Source organism: Phoca vitulina, unplaced genomic scaffold, assembly GCF_004348235.1.
Source record: "Phoca vitulina isolate PV1807 unplaced genomic scaffold, GSC_HSeal_1.0 scaffold65, whole genome shotgun sequence".
Lineage (NCBI taxonomy): Eukaryota > Metazoa > Chordata > Mammalia > Carnivora > Phocidae > Phoca > Phoca vitulina.
In genome coordinates, this window is record NW_022589768.1 from 6,822,815 (window position 1) to 6,837,756 (window position 14,942).

Consider the following 14,942-nt stretch of genomic DNA (forward strand, 5'->3'; position numbering starts at 1 on the left):
CCCCTGCACCCCACCCCCACCCCACCAAGGTCTCGGGGCCCTCCCCTTCTCAGATGATGTGGCTGATGAGAATTGAGCAGATTGCCACACCTTCCTTCCCTTTCTCACCCTCCGCCTGCCCGGAGAATAAACATCCCCAGGATCGGAGACCACAGAATGTCCCACAACTTCCGGGGCCACTACCAACCTGACACTCAGGGACGTCTCTTATGGGGGCCGGGGGGGGGGGGCTGGCTCTTGGGACATTGCGGCTATTAATAGGGAGGGCATGAGAAGGCTGGGTGCCAGTGGGGCTAGCCCACCCCCACCCAGGGAAGGCGAGGAGGCCGGGAGGGAGCCCCTAGAGTCTCCAGGGCTTCGGGGGTGCCTCAGAATCTACCATCTGTCTGCCCTCAACGGCTTCTGCCTCCAGCTGGGCTGATACTGTTGGAGGACAAGGACAAGAAAGCCCGGACGGAGCCCCCACCAGCCTGGCCACACTGCCCAGGGACTACACCACCCCCTCCCAGGCTAGAACTCTGACCTCTTACCACGGTGCCTGACACATAGAGCACTCAGTACTTACTGAATAGAGGAATGAGTTACAGCTGGGACAAAAACAGAACCAGCTTTCAATGAGGAAGGCGTCACCATGGACTGCAGTAAGATTCTTGCCTCCGGCCCCAAGTCCACAAGGAGTAAGCTTTGAGCAGTGGGATCTGATTGCCCCCAGATGTCACTAAGATTTGTGGCTTGGAAAGGAATTCCCCCAGGTCCCTGGTGTTTTCCCCAAGTGACATCTGATGGGAAGAGACCTCAAAAATAAAATCAAGTCCTGAAATATGTCTAAATGTTAAGGCATTGCTCATGTTTGTTGTTCAATTGGTTTGAATTTGAGATACGAGATTATTTTGGGTTCCCATCCTGAATGAGCAACTTTTGCTTGAATTCAGACTGTTTGGGGACTTTTTGTTTCTCAAATGCATAAAGGATTGTGACCCTGATTTAGGGAGATGAAGCAAAATGTGTTACTTGATGTGAATGTGCATTGAAAAAGTAACCCCCTAAAGATCCAATGGTGGGTGAGGTTTCTGCTTCTACAACCCCCCTAGGACCCCACGCATCTCATCCCTTCACCCTGCTGGTCTCCTCAGGTCTCAGACAGAACATATGCCCACCCCTCCTGTTCTTTGGCCCGCATTTCCCCTTTGCCCTGTCCCCACCTGCCCATCAGCTCCCGGGTCTTCCTGCCGCCACCTTCATGCCCTGCTCCACACTGTCCTTCAAATGCCCTGCTCCACACTGTCCTTCAAATCTGAACAGATTTTCGTTTCCCCACATCTAATCTCTTGCACTGTTTGGGACGGCACTTTGCTCAAGAACCTACAGTGGTTTCCTGTTGTCCAAAAGAGAAAGCAAACCTCAACTCCTGGGCAGTTTCCAAGACCCTGTCACCTGCCCCACCAGCCTTTCCAATCTCATCTTGCATCACCGTTTACACCTAAACCCGAGGTCTTTGTGTACTCACATGGTGCCTCCGCCCAGGCAAACCTCCCCCGCCCCCTTCCCACATCCTCCCATTCTGGGTCCTAGGGCCAGTAGGGCAGGATCAGGTCTCCACTCATGCTGCAAAGGTCAGCCCCTCTCCACGCCTTCACCACCCCTTCTCACCTCCTTCCACCGCACTGGCTTTGTCTGTTCCAGAGGGCCTGGGCATGTGCTACCCTATCTCAAAAGCTCTGCCTCCAGGTTATCTACCCAGTTTGCTCCCTCTCCTCCAGGCCTCCCACTGAGGCCTTTTCTGGCCTCTATTTAAAACTGTACCTCCTCATTCTTAATCTCAGGAAACAAACTGAGGGTTGTTGTAGTGGTAGGGGGTGGGAGGGATGGGTTGGCTGGGTGATAGACATTGGGGAGGGTATGTGCTATGGTGAGCGCTGTGAATTGTGCAAGACTGACAAATCACAGAGCTGTACCCCTGAAACAAATACATTATATGTTTAAAAAAAAAAAAAGAAGATAGTAGGAAGGGAAAAATGAAGGGGGGGAATTGGAGGGGGAGAGGAACCATAAGAGACTATGGACTCTGAGAAACAAACTGAGGGTTCTAGAGGGGAGGGGGTGGGGGGATAGGTTAGCCTGGTGATGGGTATTAAAAAGGGCACGTATTGAATGGAGCACTGGGTGGCTCAGTCATTGGGCGTCTACCTTCAGCTCAAGTCATGATCCCAGGGTCCTGGGATCGAGCCCCACGTCAGGCTCCCTGCTCAGCAGAGTCTGCTTCTCCCTCTCCCTCTGCTGCTCCCCCTGCTTGTGCTCTCTTGCTCATGCTCTCTCAAATAAATAAAATCTTTTAAAAAAAAATTAAAAAAAATAAAGAGGGCACGTACTGAATGGAGCACTGGGTGTTATACACAAACAATGAATCATGGAACACTCCATCAAAAACGAATGATGTAATGTATGGTGATTAACATAATAATATAAAATTTAAAACAAAACAAAAAAAACTGTACCTCTTCTCCCTTCTGGATTTCTTCTGTAGGAATAAATTAGCGCCATCGGAAATAACCGTGTATCTTGTTCATTTACTTTTCCGGCTCCCATTTGTTTGGTTTGCTGCAAGGCCCCCAGCACCTGGAGCCCTGCCTGGGACCTACTGAATTTTTTCCCAGGTATTGGGCACTGAGGTGAGACACAGGCAGTGTGAAAGCCCAGGGGAGGAAGCCCTGACCCCAGCCAGGGGGAGGGGCAGGCGGGGGAGGGGCCGCTCCTAGAGGGGCTGCTTCCCCAGTTTAACTGGTGTCACCCTTCGGCCAGACCACGCCGGCAGATCCCAGGTCAGGTGAGTCACTCAGGGCAAACCTCTCAGCCTTACAAGACCCACGTCCTGCCTCAGTTGGCCTGCCTGGGACTGTACAAGGTCCGGAGGCTGCCAGTGTATGGCCCCAGGCACAGGGCACAGGCTGGGTGGATGATTCCTAACAGTGGATCAGACACCACTCCCTACAGGCACCCTGACCTTTGAGTTCCTGCCCAGCCATCTGTCTCGGCTGGGCCTATGCTCCAAAATGCGCATGTGTGAATTTCTCAATCCTGGATGGCAGGCAGAAGCGTCTCAGTCAAATGTCAGCGATTTCATGTGGGTCATGCAAAATTGCTAATGGGATACATTTTTTAAAAGACACAACAAGTGAAAAATGAAGTATATATTAATAAACATGCAAAAAGAAGTTCAAAATCTCTACTCGTTAGGGAAATGCAAATTAAAGCCAGAATGAGGTATCACCCCACACCCACTAGGATACCCTACCAAAAAAAACAAAACAAAACAAGTAAGTGTGGGTGAGGATGTGGAGACACTGGAAAGCTTACGGGCTGCTGGTGGGAAGGCAAACTGGTACAGCCCCTGTGAAAGACGGTATGGAAGTTCCTCCAAAGCTTACAACACGGAACCACCACATATGACCCAGCAATCTTACTTCTGGGTCTACACCCATGGGAACCGAAAGCAGAATTCCAAAGATACTGTACACCCACATTCACAGCAACATTATTCACAACCAAGCAGGGGAAGTAACCCAAGCGTTCACTGAGATCAACAAATCGTGGTCTATGCAGCCAAATGATTATTTAGCCTTAAAAAGGAAGGAAATTCTGACACATACCAAACATGAATGAACTTTGCGGGCCGTAGGCTAAGCGAAATAAGCTAATCACAAAGACACATACTGTATGATTCTACTTATATGGGGTATCTAGTCAAATTCAGAGAAACAGGAAGTAGAATGGTGGTGGCCAGGGGCTGGAGGGAGGAGAGGGTGGACTGTTAGTGTTTAATGAGCAGTTTTAGTTTCGCAGGATGAAAAAGCTCAGGAATTTGGCGGTACGACAATGTAAATATACTTAACACCACTTAGAAATGGTTAAGATGGTAACTTGCATGATATGTGTATTTTATCACAATTAGAACTAAACATTTTCTTGAAAAGTGAGTACATAGCTTCAGGAGAAACAAACTCTGTGTTCTACAATAAGGCAGTTATAAAATTTTAAAAAATAAACGACATAAATTCTGTAGCTCTAGAATGTTCTTGTCACATCCCAGAGCATCATCTTGAAAGCTCCCACCTCAAAGGCCAAAGCACCCAGCAAGACTCAGTGCCCCAGCACCCCACAATCCCTCCACCAAGCCAGCCCACTCCAGCCTGAGAATTCAGAAAACACCCCTTCACCCACTTTTCTAATTGAGTTTTATTCCAGAACAAATGGTTTTACCAAAAAGCTGATTTTAAACCCAGTACATTTTCCCATTGGTAGCAGCTCCATCTTCCTTCAACCCGTAGCCCAAAGAATCGAAACTATGGCTGGGCTGGGCTGGGCTGGGCTGGGAGTTTGGTGCCAACTACACACTTTGAAGGACTCCAGAACAAAGCGTGGAGCCGGGCCATCAGGCGGCTCCCTGCCCTGCAGACGGGGAGGGAGCTGGGCACAGACAACTTGGAAGTAGTGTGGTTCCAGTAGTGTCTCTGAGTTCCTGGCCCTGCTGCTGGGGTCAGACTGACATAAGAACCCTTGTCATTTCCTGCACGCAGAGGGAGACGCTGAGTGTATAGAGGTCGCCCAGCCGCAGGGCGCAGTGAGGACTGGGCACCTCCATGCTGTGTCGTCAGCCCGCCCCGACTGGAGCAGCCAAGTGAGGACAGCCTTGTCACGGTCACTCAACTCCAGGGGCGTGGTTCAGATGTTACCCAGAGGAGGCTGAAACGGATCCTTGAAGAAAACGCAGCGTGCCAGGCACAGTGCTGAGCACTCAGCACTTGACCCCCAGGACAACCCTATGAGGTAGGCTGTAGCATGATCCCCATTTTACAGAGGAGGAAACGGCTCCAGAGTGAGACCTTGCTCGAGGTCTCAAAGCTATTAAGTGGCAAGCAAAGATGGGGCTCAAAGGTCGGTGTGGACCTGAGCTCTTGGTTAACCTCAATACTCCCAAACTGCCCCTTGGGAAAGAAGGAAAGAGGGGTGGCAGATGAGATCCTGACAGAGAACCTATCCAGAAAGTTGGAGAAAACCCAATGACCACAGCAACTGTGGGTCAAAGTGCCCGAGGGGACACCAGCCCGAGTGTGGACACGGCTGCCCCGGCCTGGCCCTCGCCCCACGGACATGGCGGCCTTGCAGAGGGGTCCCAGAACTCAAACTGCTGTCTTGTTTCTCAGGCTTGTGCCTGAGTTGGGTCAAAATTAATACGCCACCCTCTCCACCCAAAGCTCATCCGCCCTCCCCGCCTCAGAACAGTGCCTGGTGAGTCCTAGTGCTACCTCCCCACCAGCCTGGGCGCGCTGCTGTCCGTCACAGCCTAGCTGGGTTCCTACTATGGCAACAGCCAGAGTTCTAGTTCAGACAGAAAGGAAGGGAATGTCCCGCAGAGTGGCCTCAACTCTACAGGCTCAGGGACATATTCATTCTGAACCTGACAACGCCTGTGGAAGAGGCAGAGGAGAGTAAGAGCGGAGAGCTTTACCCCAAGTCACGGGGCTGGGGAAGGCCCGCCGGCACACGGCACACGCCCTCCTCCCACTGCGTCCTCCAAGCTTGCCCCCTGACATTTTCATAGTGTCTGTAAAGTGCCATTAGCAAACCACAGGGCTGGGGGAGGGTAAGTGCCCACAACAGCCCTGGGTGGAGGGAGCCAAGAGGACAGATGGTCCCAACTCCCTGGATGCCAGCAGCCGGCTGGCCGCATCCTGCCCTGCCCGGGGTGCCGTGCCCAGGGCTCTGCTGGCCCCCCCACACCCCACTCCTCTGCTCGGAGGCCGCCTGGGGGCCTCTCCCGCCTCACTCCCTTCTGTCCCCTGCCTCCCCCGTCCCCCCGCGGGCGCCCTGGGCCAGGTCCTCGGGCCAGTACTGGTCCTCCATGTACTGCTCCATGTCCGTGCTGCTGTCCGGCTCTCGGTCCTCGGGGCGGGGTGGGAGGCTGACGGCCTCCCGCTGCTCCCACTGCACCTCCACCAGCCGGTAGAGCTCCATGGCCGTCACGGCGTCTTCCACCGACGAGTGCCCGTGCTGGCCAGCCTGAGACGACAGCCCTCATCACCGAACGCGTCCTCTTGGGACGGGGGTGGGATGGGGTGGGGGCCTGGGTGCTACGCGGGAAAGCAAGAGTTCTTGGCTGCCCCTGAGGGAGGCCCCACCTCTCGGGCTGCCACAGGTGGGTTCTGCGTGATGTGCAGGGACAGAGCCCGGAACCGAGTGGGGGACAGGTCTGGAAGAGCCCAGCCCGCAAGCCTGCGGCCGGCTGTCACGATCTGCTGGGGACGAAGGACGGTGAAGAGAACACCCAGGGCTGCCCGTACGTGCGGGACACCGTGCTTTACCCAGGTCCCCTGGACAGGGAGGGGTGGGGGGTAAGAATGACAAGCAGCCTGGAGGCACAGCCGCCTGCCCTGTCCCGGGGCCCCTCGTCACTCGCACCACCTGCTCCTGTCCCACGCACCTGGATCTTCTTGTGTAGCAGCTGCAGGGCCAGGTCCTTCAGCGAGACCCGGGTGCGGGTGTGGAGGCCAGGCTGGTGGAGGAGGCTGGGCACGTAAGTGGTGTCCCGGGTCTGGCTCCGAGGGTGGACGTACTTGAGGGCCTGGAAGTCATTGTGGAGCGCGTGCCCCACCACCACCTTGCCCTTCAGGAGCTTGAGGATCTGTGAGCAGACAAAGGAGCGGGGGGAAGGCCCCACTGTCAAGGAGGCGCAGGCCACGTGCTGCCGCCCTGACCACCGGGGCGTGGATCCCTGCGAAGGGTGGCAGCATGGAGAGGGGAACCTCGAGCCCCACACTCAGCCACGCTGCCTCAAGTCCAAAGCCCGGCCCTTCGACTTGCCACGCCCCGGGGCGCACGTCAGCCCTCTAACCAGTAAAAGTGCGCTCTCCACGGGGTGGTTGGGCGCGTGCGAGGAAGTCACGCGTGGAGTAAGTCTCCTAGTGAATCAATACAAGCAACTGTGTCCTGCTGGCGCAGGCTCTCCCCTCTCAGCCTGGAAGACCTCACCACCCTCCCCCTCCCCACCCAACTCTTGCACGTCAGGAGGCCTCCCCCACCACTGCCCCGGCAACATGAGGACCCTGTGGTTCTCTCCCGTGGTGGAGCGGACTGGTCACATTTGCTAAGTACGCCTTTAGCGCTGGCAGTCTATCCACCGGCCCTCCATGGCAGCTCAGCTGAAACACCAGGGACCGTGTTTGACTTGACGAGTGATGCTCCATGGAAGCTCAGCACACAGGAGGTGACTGAGAGACCCGCTGGCTGACGTCCACAGACCTGTGCCTGGCCCTGGAGATAAACCCACGAGCAGCAACTTTTGTGAGCATCAGCAGACACGGCCTCCCTCCTCGGGATTCTGCCCCTCTGCCCCTCGGCCGTGCAGGACTCCACTTCCCACCCTGGAAACCGTTGCTCTCTGGCTCAGTGCTCACCATGTGCACACTGTGCGCCTCTCTTCCCTGTCTTCCGCCCTCCTCGGGCCCCAGGCCTGCAACGCCCCCCAGCCCTCGGCACTGAGCCCGGCTCTCCTTATCACCCGCCGCGCGCTTCTGCTGGCCAGGTCCGGCTTATCACTAAACCCAGCTTTCACAGCAGATGGAGAGGGTGCCATTTAGACTTCCGTGGTGGGAACATGCCACCACACTCCAGTCACACCGCCCCACCAGCATGCGGTGGGAAGGGACCAAGCACACTCCGCACGGGCTGAGTCTGAGCAGACGAGAAACGGTCCTGTTCCTCGAGCCCCACCAACCAGGCCAGGAAGCACCAAGGAGCTAGAGGGTCTGCCGCAGGCCTCCCTTCCTGCTGCTAATATGCCCGAGAGACACGCTCGGTAAATCATCTCCAAACTTTCTGAAGGCCATGCTTAGGCCGTATCTCATGCGAGAAAGGAGGACGCCAGACCACATGTACCAGTATTTCCCAAATTCACCTAAACCCAAGAATAACCCAGAAACACTAAGCAGTTCTGCTATAATGCTTATTTTGAAAATGCATGTTCCAACATGATTGATATATTAGGACACTATTTGAGAATAATGCAAAATTTCACCTTTACCTATGCATGATTTTGCCCGTGAGAAACATTTAAGTGAACGAAGAAAACTGCACCCGGGGGCACCTGGGTGGCTCAGTCGGTTAAGCGTCTGCCTTCGGCTCAGGTCATGATCCCAGTGTCCTGGGATCAAACCCCACGTCGGGCTCCCTGCTCAGCGGGGTCTGCTGCTCCCCCTGCTTGTGCTTTCTCCCTCCCTCTCTACCTCTCAAATAAATAAAATCTTTAAAAAAAAAAAGGCAAGAAACAATAAAGAAAACTGCACGCAGCTAACCTGAGGCACGTGGGAAGGCAGAAAACGCACACGCCTCCGACAGCCCGCAGGGGGCTCACGGCTCACCTGTGTGATGAGCCATTACCACCTGCACCTGACGCCACCAGGCTCATTTCCAGGAACCCCTGGGCCCTCGCCACCAGCACAGAAACCGCAACCTCCTGACACCCACTTTCACAAGCAGCCACCAGGACGTTTTCAGGTAAAGTGCCCCCCCTTACTACTGACGCATGTCTTAACCATCTAGCCTGTGCAAAATGGGGGCTACCACGTGTCATTAGGTTTCTAGCTTTTTGTCCTGGGGGTGATTTTATTAGGAGGCATGTTGAGTGTTGTGTACCTAATTCCATGTTCCCCATAAGCTCTGAGGTTTTCGTTTTCATGATTTTCAGGAACACACACATCAGAGCTGTCCCCACGCCCACAGGGCTATGAGATGAGAATTTCCACGGAAGGATCTGGGGACAAAGAGCTGAGATTGTTAACAAGGCTTTAGGGGCTTCCTACGGTCAAGCACAACTGGGAATTCCTGGCACATGAGTGCAGTCCCAACCACTAATTTATCTTTTTCAAAACACTGAAAAACTAAGAAAATATATGGAAACATTAAGGCCTGAAGGTGACAGGATTGTGGGCCTTACAAATTCTAAACAGATACATAGTACTTTTACAACAGAAAAGAAAATGCAGGGGCGCTCGGGTGGCTCAGTTGGTTAAGCGTCTGCCTTCGGCTCAGGTCATGATCCCAGGGTCCTGGGATCGAGCCCCGCATTGGGCTCCCTGCTCAGTGGGGAGCCTGCTTCTCCCCCTCCCTCTGCCGCTCCCCCTGCCTGTGCTCTCTCACTTGTTCTCCCTCAAAAAAAAAGAAAGAAAAGAAAATGTAACAAGTGAGCGGTTCTACACCTTACGATTGGCACAGTCTGTCCACATTATCACATGGGATAGCCCAACCATCCTTACACGGAGATGGGTCAGGATTTGAGGCACCCTTGTCTATGGAGAAGGAAGCCACAGTTCAGCAAATTTAAGCAACTTCCCCAAAGTCTCTCGTTTCCAGTGGCTAAGTGGTGGCTCAAACCCAGGGCTGCCCTTCCCTGGCCATCACCCACCCACACAAGCCCCCACCTCCGCCCTCACCTCTTTCTGGGCCACCTGGAAGGGGATGGCCTTACGCATGTGCTGCCGAGTGACGCCACTCCAGCGGGTGCGGTAGTCCACGATGGGCATCTCGGGCCGGATGTACTTGTCATAGAGGACGTCGCCATGGTAACTCACCACAGAGCAGCGGGCCAGCTCGCTCACCCGCCCTCGGGGTCCCGTGCCCACCATCTCGCAGTCGATAGCCACGCACTTGCTGGGCCAGGGCCCCGTGGACTCCCTGGGGGGGGGGCTTTCTGCTCCACGAGGCACCTCCCGATTCATTCCTTGGACGCCGCATCCCGCTGCTGGTGGCTTCAGTGCCCTGCAGGGCCACCGACGGCATGGGCAGTGGGGAGGAGCGCGGCTCTGGGGGCATGCTCAGCAGCCCCTGCTCCTGCAGCAGCGCCTTCCGGGCCATGAATCGCTGGTGCTGTCGGCTCCTCCTCTTGTGCTTCCTCCGGAGCACATCCTTGGCATGCAGGCCAGCCAGGGACGGGCACGGGCACCGCGCAGACTCAGGGCCTTCCCGGGGTACCATCCCAGTCAGCTCACCGCTCGCGGCAAGTGAGGCCTGGGGGGGGCGGCGATCTGCCAGCAGGGCGGCACTCTGCAGAGAGAACACACAGAGCAGAGGGGCTGGGTGAGAGGTGTGCCCGGCCAGCCCCATCCCTGCCCCTGCCTGCAGGGCTCACAGCAGCGCCGCCCTACAGCCCTGCGCTTTACCTCCCACACTGAGGCCAGGACCTTGCTTGTACTCAGTCAAGCCCCCGTGCAAATCACTGTTCTAAGTACTTTACATGGAATCACTAAAGATTCCCAACGACCTGAACCACAGGTCAGAAAACTGAGCACAGAGGTTAAGTAACCTGCTCAGGTAGGAAGACACACAAGCTGATGTGAACCCAGAATCCACGGTCTCGGCCTCCGAGCCACTGCTTACCTGCACGAGCATGAGCATCCACAAGTTTCAGAGAGGTACAGATACGGGAAAATACAGGCCACAGAAACATATATACATACACACAGACACACAATCTTTTTAATTTTTTTAATTTATTTAAAAATTTTTAAATTTATTTAATTTTTAAAATTTAAGTAATCTCTACCCCCAGCGTGGGGCTCAAACTCATGACCCCAAGATCAAGAGTCGCACGCTCCTCCGAATGGGCCAGCCAGGCAACCCCATCCCAGATTTTTAAAAAACAAAGAATCCGTTGTGAAAGCACAGACCCTCAGAAACTGGAGAAAAAAAATCACGAGCGCCTCACAACAGTTGTATTTTTGGTTATGTGTTGACCGAAATAAGGTGATTTATTCAGTGATTTTCTATTTCACTCATCACAACAGTTTTCAATAGCTGGGCATGCGGCTCAGTCAGCACAGCCTCCAGGCACGGGTATGCTGGTAAACCGGCTCAGCTCACAAAAAGGAGAAACAGAAAAGGGAGTGTCTGCAGGTCCCTCCATCACTGGACACTGGAAATGTGTGAAGTTCGTGTGGGTTTGCAAATCCCACGCAACAAGGCCAGCAGCTGCCCAAGAGCGAGGGGCCGTGCTTAGAAAGCTTCACTCACTTGCTAAGTCAGCTGGTACATTTTTAACAGACCAGAAAACCAGGACTTTCAAGTAGGCAGAGCAGGGTTTAACTCGGCTCTTTGGAAGTTACCTGACGTGCTGAGCTTCTGCTTCCTTGCATGTGAAATGGCCCTACTACCCCCTTTCCTGCTGAAGACCAGACGACACAATGCACGCGTGCTTGCTCTGCATACATCATATACAGGCGGGGCTCATAACTACCTGCTCCCTTTCCCCCAGAGAGGGAAGGACTCTCCCCAGGTTGGTAACCAGCTCTTCCCAGGCCAAAGCTGCCCCGGCCCGGCCTCACTGCCCCTCCCAAGCCACAGACCTTCCCCTTACTGCTCTTCCCCCTCACACACCTCCTCTTCTTTCTACACCCTCCAGGAAGGCCTGCGGAACAAGCCTTCATCCCACTGGGTTGCAGAGACGCCCTGAGGCTCCCTGAGGTCCCAACTGTGCCAGGTGCTGAGCACGGAGTAACAAAGGCGGATCCTGGACTCTGAGAAGCTTAGCCTCGCCGCAGAGACAGAAACAAAGCACAAGGCGTGTGCAGGGCTGGGTCAGAAGGGCTAGGGAAGCAGAACAGGCTGGAGGATGATTCTGGGAGGCTTGCTGGAAGAGATTAAATCTCGGTGAAGAATAAACAGTAACCCGCCAGCTGACAGGGAGATGAACTGGTGGCCATGTGAGGGGCAAAAGCCGGAAAGAGAAGGAACCCAGGGCTGAGGAAGAGGGGCCCACGAGTAGCCTGATGCCACTGGGGAGCAAAGCACAAGGTGGGACACGGCTGGAGGAACTGTCCCTCTTCCCTTTTTACCACTTAACCTTCTGTCCCCACTCTGGGCAGGCCACCACACACCCTGGTGGTCCTACCCTAAGCCCCTAAGCTGGTATCCCCAGACTGGTGTCTGCTGATCAACTGAGGGAGTCCCAGAGCACTGAGGGAAGTCACTGACTTCCTGACCCCAGTAGCCCTGACCCCAGACATTTACAGTCTAGCTGAGGAGCAAAGAAATTCACCCCTCCATGCCTGACAGCACAACCACAGAATTTACCACACTTTAAGACAACAGTTACATAGCGTCTACCTCAAAGTGCTCTGAAGGCAGGGATAGAGACGTGTGTGTCTTTGTCCCTCCGCCAACAGCCAGCCCCGGACCTGGCATCGGGCAGGTCCTCTCCAGAAGTGTGTGAAGGGAGCTGAAGCCGGGCCTGCTACCTGCCAGACGGTGGGGAAGACAGAGCTGGAGGTGACGGAAATGTGGCAAGGAGACCGTCAGACTCTCACCAGGGTGTGCTAAGGATGGGAGCAGTGAACTAAGGACAGACTCACCTGTCCGAGTACTGGACAGACAGAAACGCCGGGTTAGTGAAGGGTGGCAGTGGAGGGACATGCTGAAGGGTTTCAGGAAGGTCTGCCAGGAGCACAGAAAGGGAAGGGCATCCAGAGAAAATGCAGACCCGAAGTCCAGAAGGCAAAGCACCTGCACTGAGAGGGCAAGGAAGCTGGTGGAACATCTGAAAAGGAGGTCGTGGGGGAGAAGAGAGGGTGGAGGGAACAGTGAGAGACCACTGTTTCTGGAGGGGGGTGAAAGTTTGGGTGTAATCCAGGGATTGATGGGGAACAGGATCCCCACTGCCTTATAGGAAGAGCTCTGGAGAAGAATCTGAACAGCAGTGGCAGAGATGAAGAGGCGTGGGGAGGAGTGCTGCTTGGGTGACGCCAGGGCGAGGCACAGGGACCCATCCTGACTCATCTTCCCCCTGGCTTGCTCATCCACCCCCCCAGAAGCCTTCTCCCTTTTAAAAGTGCATGTAACTATAATCGACATCCTCATCTCGACAGGTCACATATTAGAGCTGACCAATACAGAACCTCAATTTGCCCTAGCCCAGCAATGGAGAGAACAGGGCCCCTTCCCTTCTTTGAGAGGGCTCCGGGCTCTGCAGGTCAGGAGCTGAGCCCGGGAGCAGGGTTGGTGGCCTCCCTGACCCCGCTGGCAAGGTTTCAAAGAAGCCAGAAACTCAGTTCCCTGAGAAAAAGTGGCCTTGTGTTTCGAGGGATGAAAACAAGTCCTCTTCTACAGGCCCTGACCCTGCTGACACGTCAGAACCAACAATTAATGATCTAGGACATGCCCCGCCCATCCTGCGCCCCAAGTGGGAGCTCAGCGAGGTCGGAGGGAAGTTTGCCTCAAATAACACAACAGTTCGGGTAAGGACACACTCAAACCTCCCTCCAGCCAGGAACTTGGGGATCAGCAGCCACCGGGCCTTCGGCGCGGGGCTTGTGGCCTAAGGCAAGGACCCCAGCAGCAGAGTCCTCAGAGCAAAGGCCCCAAGGGCACCACGAAGTCACAGTCGCCCGCGGTGGCAGGGCTACCGACCTGCTGGCCGATCGGGAAGGCGGCACGCGGTTGTAGGCCCGCTCCTTGGTGCCCTGGCACTAAAAGCTAGATGGCCTGGACCAAGTCTCCTTCCCCTGACCACAAAACGAGGGTTTACTAAAACCGAGGATGGAACTAGGTTTGGGGCTTCCGCCAAAGCAGTTAGAACGTCTGTTTAAAACGCCGATCCTCAGGCCTACCCCCGCCCCCCCGCCCACGCCGTCCTAACTGCCATTTTGGGGAACGGGATCTGAGAAGCTGTACTTTGCAGAGCGCGCGACCCCATCCCCGAGCCGTGGTACTAATTAGCGCCCGAATTTGAGAAAACCGGGCTCGCTGAGATCCCCCCCGTGCTACTCAAAGTTCTGGGCAAGGCAAGGAGAGGCCGGGAGCCCCGCACGATCTCCCGCGGCCGCCCGCGTTCCCCGAGGAGCGCCGCGGGGCAGGCCGGGCCTCAGCCCGGGAGGGACTCGGGCGGTGGTCACTCGCTGGCCGCAGCGGCGGGGCCGAGCCCGCCAGACGGAGCCCCAGCGCCCCAGCGCCCGGCGCCGCCCCCCGCAGGCCCCAGACCCCCGAGCAGGGCGGGGACGCGGCACAGGCGGCGCCCGGGCCTGCACACCCGCGGGCCCGGAGAGCCGCTCGGCCGGGCCCCTGCCGTCCCTCACCGCAGGCCGGGGGCGGACACCGCGCGCGGGACCCCGGGGTCGGGGACACGCCGCGCCAGCCCGCCCGAGCACCCCAACGCGAGCAGGGTCCCCGAGATCACCTGAAGCGCGGCGCGTGTCCTACGGCCCGCACGTGGTGTCCAAGCAGCCCGCAGCTCCCACATGCCCGGGCAAGCCCCGCTCCGGCTGCCTGCCCATTGGCTCACCGCACCGCAGTGCCCGCCCAACGCTTCTTCTGATTGGCCGGGAGTCTGGCTCGCGGCGGATAGGCACAGGGCAGCAGAGGGGGCGGGGATTCCTAAAGGGGTGTGGTTTGTGCCGGGAGCCGGGCCGTCCCGCAAGAAACCGTAAACCAACCGGAGCGGAGCGTGTCTCCCGGTCCCGTTCCCGTGTGTGTCCCCCAGCCCCAATCCACCCCGCTGCCTGGGTCGGGATGTGGCCTCCTACGAGCTGCGTGCCGCTAAACGCGGAACGGCTTACAGAAGGCACACCCGCATTTGCAGAATGGGAATTAATAGCCTCTACCTCCTCTAGGTCATGGGGATTCAGTGAAATAATAGACATGAGGGGCACTGAAGAAAGATTTTTAAAGTCAGGTTTGCTCCTTCGGCGCTAGTCTTTCATTTATCCCTTTGCAATACTTTCTTCCTAAGTATTAAGTTTCTACTGTGGGCTCAGCCCTGGGATACACAGAAGCACAATCCTTCAATCTCCAGTTGCTCAAGGTCTCGCCCGGTAATAGATAATTCACCGTGACGTGAATACTAGCAAGAACAATAATAAACAGTTCACATTTATTATGTGAGCACTACTGTGTGCCAGGCA

At 55.8% G+C, this 14,942-nt stretch overlaps 1 protein-coding gene across 1 annotated transcript; it reads right to left on the reverse strand.

Moving 5' to 3' along the window:
* Window positions 1–3,905: 3,905 nt before the first annotated feature.
* On the reverse strand, window positions 3,906–14,291 carry AEN (apoptosis enhancing nuclease). Its single transcript, XM_032392122.1, is given in 5 exon segments — window positions 3,906–6,057; window positions 6,479–6,679; window positions 9,486–9,737; window positions 9,739–10,095; window positions 14,219–14,291. Coding segments are annotated over 5 exon segments (1,110 nt in total). The 5' UTR covers window positions 14,282–14,291; the 3' UTR covers window positions 3,906–5,820.
* Window positions 14,292–14,942: the final 651 nt, after the last annotated feature.